Below are 20,177 nucleotides of genomic sequence, written 5' to 3'. Positions count from 1 at the left end.
TTCTTTCTTCCTAATCATAAACACATCTCTAACCCCCTTTGTATTATAAAAATCAAAAATAAACATAACAAAAAATAATTAAATGCATTTTAGCTTTTAAATGTATTTCCAATACATAATTAAACTTGAAAGGTGGAAAGCCAAATCCAAAAATGGAAATCAATTGTGAAGTGCTGCACAAATGAGAACGCCAATAATAAGACAAAACATTATACGTATAGAATGCCAAATGTTTTAATTAGTAACTGTGAACTTTATAACACTATGGACGATTTTAAATTAAATAAATTACATTTAATTATCTCAATTTTAAATGATTCTCAGATATCAAAATGTCCAATATAGCTATGTAGACAATTTCACAGAAAGGGAACCCCCACTAACCTATGTGAGTTATACACACACTAATGAGAGCACTGGCAATTAAAGAACTTACTGGAAATACAGTAAATATTATTTTACCCGCCGTTACGATTGAACAACTACCATAAAAGACACTGTTAAGAATGTGAAAGAAGATAATCATCCACTTAAAATAACTGATGTATAAATTGGTAATACAGTACAAGGCTTGGAAAAAAGGCAAACACCTGCCCTTCAGCACTATGAGGAACAATTTTAAAAGACACTATTCCAAACATTCCTCAGGAATGAATGCTACAGCTGCCCTCCATATCAAACTTAAAGAGACTAAGGGCCTCATTACAAGTCTGGCGGTTAGAAACCCTGACTGCCAGACCCTTGGGGAGGAGGCCACCATAAGTCTTTTGGGCTCCTCCCTGGCCCCATTACAAGGTTTCCACTGGGCTGACAGGCGGAAACCACCAAAATCAGAGGTTTCCACCAATCAGCCCAGTGGAAACCGTGCAACGTCTTTGGCCTCGGCTGGTGTAAATTGAAGTTGTGATCAGCATGGCGGTGCTGCTTTAAGCATGGCTGAGCACAGCTTTGACCGCCGCCTACCAGTTGGGATCTATGATCATGGCGGCGGAGGCAGTTCCCTGATGGCTGGACTGTCAGGACCGTAATATGGCAGTAGGAACCGCCTGGCGTGCGGCGGTCCCACCAAGAGTTTAGCAGTCCCCTGACCGCCAAACTCATAATAATAGCCTTAATCTAGAACTAAAAGAACTGAAATGCGAGTGAGACGAGCCCTAACAAAGTTTTGAGAATTTGTACATTACCAGACACCTAAAAGTAACTCACACAAAAGAGAATTTCATTCTCTATGACAATGAAAATAATTAAAAAAAGGTTTATAGTGTTTAGCACAGCTAGTAATATACTGACCGCAACCCAATTCCCTGTCAAGCTAATATATGCCACTTTTGAATCCTTGCCTCCATCCTTCATCCAGATATACACAACTAATAGGCAACAGCAGAATACGAATTTATCACTAATTTATGTGTTTTTTCCAACAAAACACTGCATTTCAGGAATTACTAGCCACTATAAGCAAATAAAAAAACGAATAATTTCCATCCCTCCAAAAAATTGTGGATTTTAAATAGGCTAACATTTAAACAGTCCTTAAAATATATCTTCTCATAGCAATACAAACATGTTCCCACTTTAACTAAGATTTATGGAGACATCACCAAAAACTCTACTTTAAGTATACAAAAACATACCAAAGCTCAATTTGTCTTTGAAATCTCAAAACTATTTAGCATAAGTGTCACCAACAGAGATTTCAAAACATTAGGAGTTAATGCTAGAATCACCATTCTTTCAAGCAAATAAAAAAACATATGTTTTTTCTTAGATGTCTTTGAAGACACTCAGGTTGGATGCATGCACCATTCAAGGCACACACACTAACCCATCTTCAACATGCAGTGCTGGAATGTGAACAGTGTTCTATTCCAGGAAGCCATAACTAGTAATGAATTAGAAAAGTGGCAAATGTTTTTTCAATGCACTCTGTGAAGAAGACACCCTAACCTATGCCAATTAATAGAAATACTCTAAAATAATTAATATGAGTATCAGGAGCTACAATAAAAAAAAGCCACAGTCCCTCAGTGAAGTCCTAAATTATTGAAACAAAGTCACCAAATGCATGAGATGTTAGCTGCTAAAATCTTTCTAAACAACCAAGGATAACACTATCTAGAAATGATTGCTGACACAATATTTTAAACTAGTCCAACATATACATATGGAAACATTACACATAACGAAATTATAAAGTAACCCATATAAATCTGTTCTATAATTAATATTCTTTAGAATTATAAAATTCAAATTTTATTTTTTGCCATTCTGAAAAGTACATTACAAAAGAACATCAGTCAAAGAAAAATAACAAATGAAAAATATATATATATAAAACATGTTAAACCATAAATAGACACATAACATTATTTAGACATGTTATAACTTAATGAATTGTGATTAACAATATACAATAAGCCATAATAAAACACTGAAAAAGTTATACCTCATTTTCATCATACGCAATATACATAAAAGATAGCAATAATAAAAAGTGATGTACTTAAGATAAAAAAAACTCACTTTTACTTTAAAATGTTAATTATAGAATATAACTCTATCATACCAAACTTCAAAACTTCAGTAAAAACAATTAAAAATTATTTACAAATTCCTATCTGAAAACCCTAAAAACAAAAATCTTATCCTACAGGTACACATCCAAATTCATAAATCTCCAAAAAAATGCTCAAGAAATTCTAGCATAAAAAGTAATCTATAATAAATCCATACCAAAATGTTTAAATCTACTGAAACCTAACAAAATATTCAAAAATAACACTCCAGGCCAAGTGAAAACATCACGAAAAAGGACCATTAAACCTTGGATAGAAACTAATCCAACACACTTTAAAAAAAAAAAAAAAAAAAAAACATATTTGAATTACAACTTTTCTTTTCAATAATCAACATCACCTCAAACCAAAAACATGTACATTCCCACACACAAAAAAGCAATACTCAAAGCCACAAACATAGTATATAAACACATCACATAACTTAATATAAAAATTTACGGAAAACTGACTACCCAAAGAACTGTGGGCCTTATTAGTAGTCCTCGGTCTTAAGACCGCCAGACTCATGGCGGCGGTTGGACCGCCGCACTCCTGGCAGTCCAAGTGCCAGATTACGACCCTGGCGGTCGTACTGTCACCAGAAACATGGTTCCCGATGGGGTGGTGGTGGTCAAAGTCATGGTGAGCCACAGTGGTGCTGAGTTCAGTGCAGCTGTGCTGATAACGAGTCCTCTTTCTGCCAGCCTTTTCACAGCGGGGCCCTGCCATTAAAAGGCTGGTGGAAAGCCAGCACCAGTGGCCATTAAATGGGCAGTGCAGGGGCTCCCCTGTCAGCATCCTCAGAATGCGCACAGTCTGTGTTGTCTGGTGTGCCACACCATTGGGCTCGGCTCCCCTAAGGGAGCTGAGGTCAATGCTGTGGAACTGTTTCGGCAAGTCAGACCGACAGAAATGTTATAATACGATGTTTCCGTTGGTCAGCCTGGTGAAAACATCGTAATATGACTGGAGGGAGGCCGCCGGTATGAGTTTGAGCACCAAAGTCGTAATCAGACCCTATTTCTAAACCCACTACCCTAATTATAGGCCCATACAACGGAGGATTAGCACTTATAAATCAAAAAGGAAATGTCCTTAGATGAAACGCTGAGCCACATTCCTGAAACTGCATCCTTGTCGATTATCACTCCATAGTTAGTATGAGAAAAGGCTACAAAATACCTCTAACTGTAAAGAAATTGGCAACAAAATAGAAAGAAATAAAACACTCATCTACATTATAATGGATGAAAATATTTTTAAAATAATTGTACACTGAGAAATATTTAAACAAAATGTAAATATTGCTTTTACAAATGTTAAAAATATTACAAATTGTTTTAAAAATGAAAAATATTAATTTATTATTAAATACCTATTATTAAATTACGAGTATTAATCTAATAATAGTAATTATTCATATAGGATTAATGTATTACATTTGCTGATACATTTTACCTTGATTACTGACTCACAAATGCAGTGTTACATTTTATTATACATTTATAATTTGTTTAACAATTGTGTTATAATTATGTTGTACCTTATTGTATTTAACAAATATGTTTGCTATCTAATAATTATTATTTCTGTTCATTTGTACATTTATTTTTGTAATATAGCTATATGCTTAAATAAACTAATCTATTTAATACGGTTTATGTGTACTTTGCTGAAAGCTTTTATTTAAAACTCTATTTGTAAAGTAAACGTTAAAAATATTTATGCATACATATTTTAATTTTTTTAGAGATTCAAATTTGTTAACTATATTATTATCGTTAATATATATTAGTTACATATTTGAAACCTAATTAAGTAAACACTCGCTAAATGTATTTTAAGATGAACAATAATAATTGTTTTAATCAATTAACCTTTATGACGAAAGTAAATTTCCAGTAGAAGGCGTTTTGCCGAAACGCGTCGACAGACATCACACTCAGGACTCTGTGTTACCTGTATAACAAAATAAATTCATGAACTAAATACGAGCGCATTGGATTTAATCGATTTCGAGATTTGGGAGATACTTGATGGGATCGGTGCAGCCGTCAGATGGCTATCTGTCCATCTGTTGAAGAAATATATATATATATATATATATATATGCATATATATATATACGTATATATATATATATATATATACACACACATGCACAAGCACACCCACACACACACACGGATATCTATATTTCAATAACATAATATCACAACTAAAATCTGACATTTACATTAAACACCACATCTAGGTGGATTGATCAAATTAAATAGTCGAACTCCAACTCAACATTCATTCAGGAAAGCATTTGATTTTGGAGAGCGCAGATTTAGGGGCTTATTATGAGTTTGGCGGTCACACCGCGGTACCGCCTAACTCTCGGGGAGGACACCACTGCCATGGCGGTGGCATCCCCCCTGAGCATATTACAATGTTCCCCATGGTTTTGACCAGAGGGGCATTGTAGTACACGGTTCCCGCTGGGCTGCCTGGCAGGAACAGTTCTACGATATGGACCTTGGCTCCCTTAAGGGAGACAGGGCCAATACCATAACACACAGCTCCTTTGTCATTACAATGGTGCTGGGTTGAGGCCCCTGCACTGCACATGCCATGGGAATGGGCAGGGCAGGGGCACCCCTGTGGCCCCCGGCACTGGCTTTGCGCCAGCCTTTTCATGGCAGCATCCCCACCATGAAAAGGCTGGTGGAAAGATGAGTTGTAATCAGCTAGGCCCTGGCATATTACAACTCAAACCGCCATTGTCTCGTCAGGAATCACATTCCCGGCGGAGACTGTGGTTCCCTGGCGGGTCCGCCTGCCAGTCTTATAATGTGGAGGTTGGACCGCCACTGTTACGGCCATCTCGAGTCTGGAGGTCCTTAGACCGCCAGCCTTGTAATGAGACCCTCCGTATTCTAAGTTCAACCTTGCTGCCACTGAAGAAAGCGTTTAATTTTTAGGAATTCAAATTTACTATTCTAAGTCCAAGGTTACATCTTTTGGGGGAACATGTTGAATTTTGAGGAGTGCAAATGTACTAATCTAACCTCAACCTAAACCAACACCAATTGGTGAAGGTGCTTAATTTTGGTGAGCACAGATTTGATATTCTGACTTCAACCCTACTAAATACTGAAACCTTTAAGTTTGAGGAATGCATATTTAATATTAATATTCTAACTCCAACTCTGCTACCTTTGTGGATTGTATTTAACTTTGTTAGGTGAAAATGTAATATTCAAATTATAACCCACAACTGCGTGGTCTTTTTTAAAATGTTATGGAGTGCAGTTCTACTGCTCTAACTCCAACACAAACCGACTAAGTAAATTATTTAGTTTTGGGGATTATATATTTACTATTCTGGCCTATATATTCTGACTCCAACTCAAAACTCAATGCAAAAAGAGCTTATTTTTGTGGAGTGCAGATTTAATATTCTCACTCAAACCATAATATGGGCTTGGTTCACAAAGGTTATCTTACACTTTGCACACAAAAAATAGAACAGGCCTATATTTTTATGTGCAGAGGTTTTGCCATGAGTCAGAGTCTCCGCTGTCATACAGTTACTATAAGTAAAATTAAACATGCAGTTTGTGAATACCCAAAAATTATAAACTTACACAAACTTACACCTTGGTGAATCAGGCCTCCAGATTAGAGAAACTTTAATTTGGGGAGTACAGGTTTAATATTCTGACTCCAACCTTACTATTGTTATGGGAAATGTTTAATTCGGGGGAATGCAAATTTATCATTTTGACTCTGACCCACAATTTATTGGTATTCTTTTTTTTAGCTTTGGGATGTGCGGATTTCCAGTTCTAACTCCAACCCTAAATTCATAGTGTACATTTTTTGTTTCAGGCAGTGTGTATTTACTTTATGAGGAAAGTGTTTAAGTTTACGTAGTGCGAATTTAATATTCTAACTCCAGGCCTACTGGCACTAGAGAAAGTATTTGGTTTTGGGAAATGCAGTTTTTTGGTCCCAACTACAAACCTGCAACTATTAGGGAAGGTGTGTAATTTTTGGGGAGTACAAATTTAATGCTCTAAGCTTAACCCAACAGCCATTTGTGAAAGTGTTTAATTTCAGGGAGAGCAAAATTACTGTTCTAACTCTGACTCAGCATCCATTGGTGAATGTATTTATTTCTGAAGAGTGAAGATTTACTATTCTAACCCCACCCCAAAACACATTGGGGAAGTATTTAAATTTAAAGGAGACCGCCGCCACCGCAAGGATCACAGATCCAGGCGGATTGGCGGCACTCGGAGTCATGGTCAGCACCACCGTACTTATCACAACTTCACTTTCTGCTAGCCTTTTCATGGTGGGGTTCCCGCCACGAAAAGTCTGGCAGAAAAGCAGTTCTGCGGACCACATTGGGGCCCCTGTACGGCTCACAACCATTACATTTGCAGTGCAAGGCCCCCCCTGCCAGCGCCCTTAGAATGTGCACTGTCTGCTATACAGACAGAACGCATTCTGAGAGTGCTGTGTGGGATGGCAGTGGCCTCAGCTCCCTTAAGGGTGCTGAGGCCAATGCTTCTGCACTGTTTCCGCCGGGCTGACCAGTGAAAATAATATAATACAATTTCCACAGGTCAGCCAGGTGGAACCATCGTAATACGACAGGGAGTGAGGCCGCCGGGTTCACAACAGCATCATCCCTGTGGCTTTGCCGGTACGACAGTCAGACCGCCAAGATTGTAATCAGACCCTTACTCTTCTAACTCAAACCCCAAACCCATTGGGAATAGTGTATAATTTTGGTGAGTAACTGTTTTCTATACTAACTCAATCCCAACACTCACTGTGTAAAGTGTTTAATCTTTGGCATGCAGCTTACTATCCTAACTTCAAACTAATCTTATCTTTCATGAATTCACATACTTCAATCATCCCTGTTTTTAAACTGGGAATCCCACTGCAACATCTTAACGTCTTCCTAAGGCTGAAGCAGTGATAGCTTAGTAGCCTAGGCACACCCTTTAAAAAGAAACACTCTTCAACCAATCAGAAACAAACAGCCTGAAGACTACACCCTGGGAGGCCACAATCCTTCATACTTCTACTGCATATCTTGTGTAAAGGAAATCACCTGATCTTTTCTCATTTGTCTTACAGATAATTGACTTTTCTCTCAGCTTCAGCTTTTGCTATTCAGTGAATATTTCTTCACATTTCAGTAGAATTGCCACCTATAATCAAACAATGTCTGAAATATATTAAAAAGGTCCTTTTAGATCTTTTGGAACTGGTGGCAAGAAAAAATTACAGTCTGAAGACCCTCACAAACAGTGTACTTATCGTCTCTGTCGTAATCACAAAGCCAAGGAGTTGGAAATATAATGCACTTTCTCAATTTCGCTACAGAAGGTAAGATATCAGTAAGCAGCAAATTCCAAAAGCGACTCATATGACACGTCAAAAACTTTAAAACCAACATGAAAGAGTCCATTTTGTGGAGGAATAACCCAGGTCCCTGCGATTGGAAAAATCTACCTCAAAATACCCACCTCTGAAAAGGTTGGAATTAAGTCAAGAGACAAAAGTCCTCTTTCAGAGGTGAGACTTTACGTTAAGAAGTCAAGATCCAAACCAGCATCTGAATCATCAAAGCCAAGACAAAAAACTCCTCTGACTCTTGGCAAAAACTCATCGTCAACAAGACCATCAACACCAAGGCAAAAATATCCTCTTATCCTTGGCCACGATTCTTCTTTGATTCTTTGACATGACTGTCATCACCAGGAATATTAACAACAATATGGTTGACGAAGATTTCATCAACGGTGTCATCATCGTCAATGAAGAGACACAAAGCACAATTCTGAAACAATTTACACCAAGACAACTACCGTGGTAGTGACAGCAGTGATGAAAAGAACAACAACCACTTTGTCGATTACAGCATTGTCTACTGTATAATCGATGATGGTTGCAGTACCAACCAGTATCTCATTGTCATTACCACCATCAATGGCATGGTTGATGACACCGCTGTCGAAGCCTACATCATCACCATTGACCTTACTATTGACGAGTGCATCATTGCTGATGCCACCACTGATGACACTGTTGACAACGAAAAAACTGTCATCATCTCTCAACATTCAAAAGAAGTCTAGGTCGTACAAATTTCAGAGAGGTACTCCAAAACCAGAGCATACATCTTCCAGTAAGGTGTCATCAAACCCTCCACAATACCTGCCTGAAGTCTATGATGAAGATGGGATATTTGGGCCATTTTGTAGCCGTACACACCTCATTGTAAAATATCAGGACATGGATGATGAGTATTATGATAATAATCAACCTCATTATTTCCATGAAAGAGAGGCAGAAACACCTACATCCAGGAACACCAAGAGCAACAATAGCACTGCAGAGAAGAACCCTTGGAGGACATCACAAAAAAATCTTAGGGAGAGAGTGGTTCCTCTCTTTCTACTGATGCCTTCATGGACATTTCTACAATCAGATTTAGACAATCGGTTGGAGATATTGGTGATCCCAAAAGATTATTTGGCAAGCATGTTGTTGGAGCACTTCAAGCCATTAAAAAGGACATGGCACTGCATGATATTTAGGATATATAAAGCAGTGTTAAACCCAGCCCCTTTGAGGAGCAAAAGGAAGGACTCAGCTTATGTTTCGAGGTTGATACAGATACCCACCATATCAACTTCATCAACAGTCCTATCACCAGCCATACAATCTGCAGGAAAGACCACCACAGCCGATTTCTCTCCATAGAATACCTCCTTGCAAAAGACTCAGAAACCAGAGTAAAAGTCAAGACTCTTTGAGATGTCAGTGACAGGTGTCTAGCGGCTGACACAGCATGTCTCCAATCTTCTGCTGGCAGAAAAATCTCTTCTTACATCGTCGTTGGAAAATTATAACAACAGATCAATCTAAACGTTTGGGACACACATTAAAATCCATATGAAAATCTCCTCATACTTTACCATCCAAGAAACCACATCACCCTTAATGGCTGTTGCAAGTATTAATATTTATGACACTAAAAAATGGGCCTTAAAACCAGTCCCCAAACCTGCAAAAAATGAAGCTTTCCTTTCTCGCTTTTTATGATAAATAAAAATCAGGTGAATATACACCAATCTTGGATCCTTGTCAACTGAAGTAAACATTTTGCTTGGTTACACTACAAGGAATCCTTCCATTGTGGCAGGAAGGAGATATTATGTTTACTCTAGACCTCCAGGATGCATAGTTCTATATCTCTATACATCCCAAGTACAGAAAATATCCAGATTCAAAGTGGCTGGCCTCCAATCTCAATTCAAAGTGCTTGAGTTCGGTCTTAGATCAGCCTGCATGAAGCCATTGACACCATTGTCAGCACACCTGAGGTAACAGGGACATCAAGTTTCTCCCTACCTTGACAATTGGTTTGACAAGAAAATTATTCAAGGTGACAAAAAGACTCTGTGAAGGCCAGCCAACATTAATTACAAGAATAAGGTCTAAGGCTCAACAAGAACAAATTTATATTATTACACTACAACAAATTTCAATTTCTAGGCGCCATCATGGATACATATATAATCAAGCTCTTACCATTCAAGGACAAAATAACATGATTAACCAATATAATACCTCAGTTTCAGAAGGGAAACAAAACCACACAAGAATTTACAAGTCATCTTTAGGAATGATATAATCCATTATTCGTGTAATCCAAAGCTGCTGCTTGCTTGTGCGTCCATTTCAGAAGTAGCTGGGCAAATAGTGGTTAAAAACGCACAGGTCATTCTATGACCTTTTCATCTGACATCTAGGATAAAGCAAGCTCTACAAAGGTTGTACCAACAGAAACATACCACAGTAGGATTGATTTTCCCTCAACAGAGGTCCAGCATTGTTCTGATAACACATGATTCCCTGGACGGTTGGGGAGAACATCTTCAAGAACTGGAATGGATAAGCTATGGTCAGTGGATGAAGCCCATCGCCATACCAATATTCTGGAAATGAGAGCCATTGCCTTGTGTCTGCAATAGGTTCTCCCAAGAATAAAGGGAAGATCAATATAGACAATACAACTTGAATTTATTACATTAACAAGCAAGGGGGATACAACTTGATCTCTTCCACTATCAAAAGAAGCCCAAAGGATATAATGTTGGGCCATTAAGAATATATTATTTGACACCTAAGTATGTTTCAGAAGTGGACAATGCTTAGCCAGATGCCCTAAGCAGAACATAGCAGAACATACCAAGAATGTCATGTGTGGGAACAGCATCAGATCCAATTGAACAGGATCTTCAGGCACTGAGGAAAACCAAACTTGTACCTGTTTGCGACTGATCGGAAGAGGAAATACTTTTATTATGCCAGCAGGCATTGTCTACTGGATTCATGGGAGGAGTGCGTTTTCAGTAGCCTGGTCAGGTACCTTTGCTTACGTTTTTCTCCCCTCTTATCCTAACCACCAAAGTCCTACACAAAATAAAAAAGAACCATGTTGGATAATACTAATTGCTCCTTGATGGTCAGAGTTGTGTTGGTTGACAGATCTTCTTTTTCTATCAGATCAGCCACAAATACCATTTACATCTCTTCAGATTTTTTTTTCTCACAACAACAGCAACGTACAGCATCTCTAAGCTTATCAACATATCAGCTGAACCCAGGGTTCACTGCTTAGAAATTCAAGATGACTGTAGAGAAATTCTTGCTAAAGCTAAGAAAAGTGGAAACTTTTCTGTTCTGGTGTACACAACAAGATTTACATTCAATTTCCTCTGCCCTATATCACATCCCCCTATACCTTCTGCAATTATCCTGTTCAGGTCTCAGCCGTGCTTCAGTGAGAGTCTACTTGACGGCTATTTCATGATACAGAAGGACACAAGATCAATCATCTCTCTGGTTGTGCAGTTTTTCTGCCAGTGAAAAAATAAAAATTTCTTGACAACTTCATACAGTTCTTTATCAACTAATAAAGGTTCTTTTGAAAAACATGTACAGCAGACAAAATTTCTATCCTGGAAACTTGCTCTTCTACTGACTTTAACATCTGTGAAACATGTACGTGAAATGTTGTCCTATACATAGACCATATACCCCAATTCCATGATGAAAGAGTCATTTTAAAAACTAATCCATGTTTAATACCTGAACTACAAACAGTTTTGAATGAGTTCATAATCCTTAAAACTTTCTTCAAAGATCCCAGCACTGCAGCAGAAAGGGTGCTTCATAGACTGGATGTTAGACGATGTCACATTTTATATGGACAGGACAAACACATTTTGAAAATCTGTTAAGCTATTTATAGCTTACAGTACTCTCTCAAAACACAGCATAGCTTGCAGGGTGTCTGCTGCTATTATATGCTTCCGCAATATAGCTTGCCACCCTTTGCAAGTAGATGTGTCAGTGCACTCTACAATAAGTGTGTCAACATCAACAGCTTTGTTCACTGCTGTATCATTAGCGAACATTTGCCGTACAGCAATCTGGAAGAAACACATATTTGCTCATAATTATTGATTGTCAGCGACAGGGCAGAGACATAGATGTAGTTGTACATGCACTTCTACACTATCATTTTCAATAAGGTGAGACTTCTTTAAATGCCTTACTCACCATCCACATTTATTTCTATTATCTAATATAGCTGCTTGCTTTTCTGAATAAACGTATGGTATGACTCTATGAAAGATCCAATCCCATTCCAGTGAAGAAAGAAATTTACCTGTCTGTAGTCGTAGTTCTCTAGAACTGGAATCATTCAGAGATTCACAAGCAACCCACCCTCCTCCCCATCAGAGGCTCATCTAATTCTACTATTCCTTCACATGAGTGCTAAACGAAATCTGAAGGTTGATGGGCTCTCAGAGCATGGTCTTCGGCCTGATTGTCTTTGACTGGTTGAAGTTTGGTTCTTTTTAAATGATGGGACCAGGCGTGTTTTAGCCTTAGGATTATTTTTACATAGAGCTCTTATTGTAAGAGTCCCAGCTTAACAACGGGGATGATTCAAGCATGTTGATCGAAAGATGCCAATTCTGGATCAGTACAATTACAGATAAGTAACTTTTTTTTGGTGCAATTGTGTTTATTTAATGTGAAAAAACATGTAATTATCTACATAAAAAGAAAACATTTTTTTAAAAATTTTACGCAGCTCAAAAATATTAAATATAATAAACTAAAGTAAATGAACAGTTACACTTGTGAATTATGTTGCTGCAGCTGCCTTCAGCTGAGATAATGTTTGATCAGTCAGTGCAATTAGCTGACACGCAGTTGGCATTCAGTGGTCTTTAGATTATTAGCACGAAGGCAATACTGAAGCTTGGAGAAATATACAGACCTTGGCTCCTCATCCTGGCAGCAGGGCTTAGCGCTCTGATTTCTGCACATGATTTGGCCTAGTCAGGCCTTGCAGATATAGAAGTAGGTGTTCTCCTTGAATTCTTGCTCCAAGTGGTTGTATTGCTCCCTCTCCAATCGATGATTTTCAGCAGAACAAGTCATTTTTCTGGAGAGATGTAGATGTGTTCTTGTCTTTGTTGATTTAGTCCAGAACGATACTGAAGAGCATAGATTCTTCAGCAGTACAGTCTGCAGACTTTTCTACTCTATCTTGGTTAAGGTAAACCATTCAAGAGCCCGAAGTGTGGGCCTCAGATTCTTTAGCCAGCCCAGATCCTGGGATATAATTACACTCCAGTCTTCAGGGTGAGAGGCTGTCTACTGACGCTACAGGCAAGGCATCATCCATGAGCTCCAAATGTCCACTTAAAAGGGACAATGAGAGAGTGGTGCTGCCAGCTGCAGTGAGCTGACAGGAACCCAAAGTAATACAACAATAATGGGGTAGGGAGGTTTATGCCAGACAAAATCACAAAGGCAATGGGTGAGGGGGTGAGCTCCTACATCAATTAATATGCATTAAAAACGTTATATGCACTCCTTTCCTTGTGACACCCAAAGCAGGACCAGTCACACAAGGAGAGGTGTTGAATAGGAGTTTCCTATCTTACAGGCTGACAGTAGAACTAGCTATAAAGACACATCATGCAAGATGAAGCTTCCCATGCTGTCCTATCCACCAGTCACAAGGCAAAGTGTGGTAGAGAGCTTTACTTGATCAGTTTATAGTGATGGAGGTCCTAAAGACACCAAGTGTATACATGCAGTCATTATCACACAGAGATTGAGGCAACATAGGCCCTAAGTATATATGCAATGAAATGACACCCTGCAGAACTTACAAGAAACTTACAAGAAAGCAAGTGTTGTAGGAACTGTGTGTTCCAGGGAGCTGTATTGTCCGTGGAAGAATCTACTTACACAAATCAAAATGCACAGAAGATAGTGGCAGCCCTTGGTTTAACTTACTTGCTTTAAGTCAAAATATGAAACACCACCGTTATAAAGCAGGACAGTGATCTGAAATCTAGATGTCAGATATGGGTTGGATTCTTGTGAAAGTGGGCTACAGAGATCACAGGAGCAATTTTGATTTAAATGTATTTACTGTTCACTGTGTTTTTTGTAGACAAGATGTATTCACATGTGTTGGGCAGAAGCAAGCTACATTACAAGCTTCGGTATACTGGGACCAATGAGAAGGAATTCTTTGTGGAAGGACTTTGCTTCCCTGATGCAACATTTCCTGGACTTGTGTCAGTCAGCGTCAGTCTTCTGGAGACTCTGATGGAGGTATGGAGCAGTTGTGTAAAGAGGTCAGATAGATGCCATAACTCATTGATAGGAAATGAGTTATCTCCTATTAAGGTGGAAAGAGTGTGAATATCTCTAAAGTGTGACCGTATCTCATGGAATAGCAATGTTTGTTTATGGGCTCATTCAACAAAGTCCTGTGCTTCAAGAAATTGTAGCTTCCAATGGTTCAAAATGGTAAGCTAGACGTCTGTAATGCACACATTCGTGTAAATGCTTAAAAACAGCTGAAAGAAGTTGGATATTAGGGGTAGCATGATTAACACGTGTTTTTTTAATTCCAGGTCAAGTTATTCAGGTGTACAAAGATGGTTCTTGATCACCCATTTAAGATCTTACTTGACTTATGTTTAGCCTTTATCCATAAAAGGGCTTCATTCTTTTGGACTGCCTTCAAAAGTACCCTGCTGTCGCAAGATATTGGTTATATATTATTTTCTTTTTCTTGTGAGATGGGTACAGAGGGTGATTTCTCATCCCTTTTATTCGCTACCCATGTCTCCTTCAGAGCCTAAAGAACTAGGTCAGGTTTTCAGTACATCCTGCAGATATATATATATATATATACATATATATATATATATATATATATATATATATTTATATACCCCTGGTCCCCAGCTCTCCCAAGCCCCGCTGACCCGCTACGACCCCACCACCCTCCACGCCCTCAACCCAGGACGCTCCAACACTTGCTTCCAAGCTCACCCCAAACGCACCCATGGACCCTTCGCCTGCAACTCCTGCAAACGCACCTTCCACCACGCAACAACCACGACCACAAGCCCACGCGCCATCAACCACCTCAAGTGCATCCTAGTCAACGCTCGCTCCGTCCACAAACACGCCGTTGAACTCTGGGACCTCCTGGACTCCATAGCACCGGACGTCGCCTTCATCACGGAGACCTGGATGAACGCCTCCTCGGCCCCTGACATCGCCACTGCCATCCCCGAAGGCTACAAGATCTCCAGAAAAGACCGCACCAACCAGGTAGGAGGAGGTATCGCCATCGTCTTCAAAGACTCCATCAGCGTCACCACCTCCACCGAAGACACCCCTCTCGCCGCTGAACACCTGCATTTTCAGATTCGCACCGATCCGAGGACCATCCTCAGAGGATCCCTCATCTACTGTCCTTCCGGGCCACGCGCCCCTTTCAGCGACGCCATCGCCGACTTCATCTCCCCGCACGCCCTCGCCTCGCCGGACTACATCCTCCTAGGTGACCTCAACTTCCATCTGGAACAAAACAACGACCCCAACACCACCACCCTGCTCGACAACCTCGCCAACCTCGGCCTCAAACAACTGGTGAACACCGCCACACACATCGCCGGACACACGCTTGACCCCATCTTCTCCGCCAGCAAACACGTCTTCTTCAGCCACGCCTCCGCCCTACACTGGACTGACCACAGCTGCGTCCACTTCACATTCCGACGCGAGACCCGCCACCTCCGCACCCAACCCATCCCTCGTTGACAGTGGAACAAGATCCCCGAAGAGCAACTCTTCTCCGCACTCGCCGCCAACCAACCCACCCTCACCACCGACCCCAACGATGCAGCCCTCAACCTCACAAACTGGATCTCCAACTGCGCAGACATCCTTGCTCCCCTCAAACGCACGCATCGACAGACCAACACCAAAAAACCTCTCTGGTTCTCTGACACCCTCAAAGAATCAAAGAAAACTTGTCGCGCCCTTGAGAAAGCCTGGCGCAAGGACCGCACCGCTGACAACATGACCGCCCTCAAGAACGCTACCCGCGAACACCACCACCTGATCCGCGCTGCCAAAAGGAACTTTTTCACCAACAGATTGGACAAAAACAGACACAACAGCAGAGAACTCTTCAGCATCGTCAAGGAGTTCTCCAACCCCAGCGCCAACGCCGTCACGCCTTCACAGGATCTGTGCGAATCCCTTGCCAATTTCTTCCATCGCAAGATTAGCGACCTCCACGACAGCTTCGGACACCAGACCCAACCAAACACCACCGAACCGGCATCCACGGCCATCACCCTCAACAACTGGTCCCACATCAACACGGAAGAAACCAAATCCATCATGAACTCTATCCACTCCGGCGCCCCTTCGGACCCCTGCCCGCACTTCATCTTTAACAAAGCCGACGACATCATCGCCCCGCACCTCCAGACCGTCATCAACTCTTCTTTTTCTTCTGCTACCTTCCCCGAATGCTGTAAACACGCCGAAGTCAACGCCCTACTAAAGAAACCTACGGCTGACCCGAGCGACCTGAAAAACTTCCGCCCCATCTCTCTTCTGCCTTTCCCAGCCAAAGTAATAGAGAAGACCGTCAACAAACAGCTGACCACCTTCCTGGAAGACAACAACCTGCTCGACCCCTCACAAACCGGATTCCAAACCAACCACAGCACTGAAACCGCCCTCATCTCAGTCACTGACGACATCAGAACCCTGATGGACAACGGTGAAACAGTCGCCCTCATTCTGCTCGACCTCTCGGCTGCCTTTGACACCGTCTGTCACCGCACCCTAATCACCCGCCTCCGCTCCACCGGAATCCAAGGCCAGGCCCTGGACTGGATCGCCTCCTTCCTCTCAAACCGTTCCCAAAGAGTTTACCTCCCTCCGTTTCGCTCAGAACCCACCGAGATCATCTTCGGCGTACCCCAAGGCTCATCACTCAGCCCGACACTCTTCAATGTCTACATGAGCCCCCTCGCCAACATCGTACGCAAGCACGACATCATCATCACCTCCTACGCCGACGACACCCAACATACTCTCCCTCACCAAGGACCCCGCCAGCGCCAAGACCAACCTACAAGAGGGTATGAAGGACGTTGCAGATTGGATGAGGCTCAGCCGCCTAAAGCTGAACTCTGAAAAAACGGAAGTCCTCATCCTCGGCAACACCCCGTACGCCTGGGACGACTCCTGGTGGCCCACAGCCCTCGGCACCGCACCGACCCCCAAAGACCACGCCCGCAACCTCGGCTTCATCTTGGACCCTCTTCTCACCATGACCAAGCAAGTCAACGCCGTGTCCTCCGCCTGCTTCCTCACCCTCCGCATGCTCCGCAAGATCTTCCGCTGGATCCCCGCTGACACCAGAAAAACTGTGACCCACGCCCTCGTCACAAGCCGCCTGGACTACGGCAGCACCCTCTACGCCGCGACCACAGCCAAACTCCAAAATCGCCTGCAACGCATTCAAAACGCCTCGGCCCGCCTCATCCTCGACATACCCCGCAGCAGCCACATCTCCGCACACCTGAGACACCTGCATTGGCTCCCAGTCAGCAAAAGGATCACCTTCCGACTTCTCACCCACGCACACAAAGCCCTCCATGACAAGGGACCGGAATACCTCAACAGACGCCTCAGCTTCTACGTCCCCACCCGCCTCCTCCGCTCCTCTGGCCTCGCACTCGCTGCTGTCCCTCGCATCCGCCGCTCCACGGCGGGTGGGAGATCTTTCTCCTTCCTGGCGGCCAAGACCTGGAACTCCCTCCCCACCAGCCTCAGGACCACCCAGGACCACTCCGCTTTCCGGAGACTCCTAAAGACCTGGCTTTTCGAGCAGCGATAACCCCCCTTTTTCCCCTAGCGCCTTGAGACCCGCACGGGTGAGTAGCGCGCTTTATAAATGTTAATGATTTGATTATATATGAATAAAACTACCTTTTTTTCCAGGTGACACTAGCCCTGAATGGGTTGACTATATCACTCTGGCGGAAGTGGATACAGCCCCAACTCCATCAGATTTCCCACTAGATAATATAAGTTGTTTTCACAGCTTAATAGAAAGGGTGCCTACAAGATTTGACCTTCCCATTCCAACTAAGGAAACAAAGTGGCTTTCCGTGCAACTTCAAAAACCCAACTACGAACGTGGTTAGGGCAATAGACCATGGATGGTAAGAAGGCCTCAAAACAATGGATAACCTGCCAATCGTAGCATCTGTTCTTCCAAGACTCAATAAAAAGTATAAAGCCTCTGACAATGAATCAGTGCATCTAATCGAACATCCATGTGCAGGTTCTGTGATGTTGCAGGCTTCAAGGAGATCTTGCATGCCAATGACACTCTATTCTGCCCCTTCGGAAAGGGAAGGGAAAAGAAGATTATTTAATATAGAAAAGAGATGTTTTGGCAATGGCGGCCCCTACCATAAGAACATCTAATGCCTTAACAGGTGAGTAGAGAACAATCTTAGATTTTTATAAACTGAACAAATTCTTAAATAGTCATATATTTTGTGTGGTTACACTACAATAAATACTCAATTTGTTGCAGGAAGGAGATTTTATGTTGACTCTGAACTCACAGGATGCATTCTTCCATATTTCTAACCATCCTGAACACAGCAAATATCTCAGATTCAAATCGTCTGGTCAGCATTATCAATTCAAAGTGATTGCATTCGGCCTCAAATCAGCCCCAATAATCTTCATGAAGTGTTTGGCTGAGGAAACAAGGACAACACATTTTTTCCTTAGCTCGATAATTGCCTAATCAAAAATCACTCAAGGTGATAACAACTCCATTAACAACCGCCCATGTTTCCAGAGAATTAGGTCTAACACTCACCAAGGGCAAATCAATATTAGTACCCCACAGGAAAATTCAATACCTATGAACAATCTTGGATACAAATTCATGCAAGGCCTTGCCATCCAAGAGAGGGAAATTCTGGAATGGCTATAGGAAACATCTTGCTAAAGCCATGTCTGCAAATAAGTTCTACAGAGCCTAGTGAAAATGTTTTTGAATTTGGTGTACTAAACAGGATTTCCATGTTGTAGGAAATCAACCTTTTCTGATGGATACAACTACCTGTGGATTCCTCACCTAATGAATTCTCCCCATGCGCAGCATTCTATGTGGTCACTCCTGATTTTTCATCTTTTTCTGAACACTGTTTTTACTGATCTTAGAACTCTGCTTTTTAGCCCTGCTAACAGGGTGTAAAGTTCCTGTGCTTCCCGTTTAAACAAGGCTAAATTGGCTTTTTCCTGATTGGCACATTGAACATGCCTAAAAGTCCCCAATTTGTGGTGTAGAAAATTCGGCCCATGCCAGGAACGTAAATGCCATTAGTATGCTGCAGCACCCATTGTGCCATCCACTATAGTGGCAGTGCAAACAGGGCCTCAGGTCTACTGATATAGCCTGACCGCTGCCAGGTAAAAGCTGAAGTGCAACCTGTTACAATTACCCTTTTTTGACAGGTAAAGACTTACCTTTTAAATATTATTTGTCATCCCTATGCAGGCCTTGTAGCCCACAGGCAGGTTATTAAAAGAAAGAAAATTAATGTGACAGTGTCACTACTGTGACAATGACTTAGCTGGACTAAAAGGCAGGCCTGCCTGTCTATGTAGAAACTTGGAGTACAGATATTGATGCTGTATCTTGGGAATTAAACCAGCAAAAATAACTAAAAAACTATTATTAATAATTCTTTAACATCCAATCCAATTGTGAAGGTGAATTTGTAATAAATATTATGGAAAGGTAACTTTACAAATGTTACCTTTTCCTTGCCTGAAGTTCCTGAAGTCTAATTTGAATGAACTCTTCAGCAACTCCCAGCCTGTGGTCTGCCTTGAATGAGGTGTGAAAGAGGTGTGAAGTTCTTCACAGGACCATGCATTAGGCGAACCTGAATGGACAAAGAGTACTTCTCTGAGTTCAATAGAATATGTAGGTTGGTCGTTGGGGGCATTCTATTGGCAACAATTAATAACATCCTGCCTGACAGGCCTGTTGAGGCACATGTAACACTTGACACAACTGTGACACATTTGAAAAGTAGAGAATAGAATGCCAATAGAATTCTTATGTATCCCCTCACTGGTTGTCGAAGGTCC

General features: G+C 41.5%; 1 protein-coding gene across 1 annotated transcript in view; it reads left to right on the top strand.

The window, feature by feature from the left end:
• LOC138300896 (protein-arginine deiminase type-2-like) overlaps positions 1-20,177 on the top strand; it is a 767,146-nt gene that overhangs the window by 240,738 nt on the left and 506,231 nt on the right. Inside the window, exon 7 of the mRNA XM_069240755.1 lies at positions 14,122-14,285. Coding sequence (XP_069096856.1) covers positions 14,122-14,285 — 164 coding nt within the window. The remainder of the gene's footprint in view (positions 1-14,121; positions 14,286-20,177) is intronic.

Source organism: Pleurodeles waltl, chromosome 6 (genome assembly GCF_031143425.1).
Source record: "Pleurodeles waltl isolate 20211129_DDA chromosome 6, aPleWal1.hap1.20221129, whole genome shotgun sequence".
Classification (NCBI taxonomy): Eukaryota; Metazoa; Chordata; class Amphibia; order Caudata; family Salamandridae; genus Pleurodeles; species Pleurodeles waltl.
Note: the sequence above shows the minus strand (reverse complement) of the source record. Positions and strands in the feature narration are given on the sequence as shown.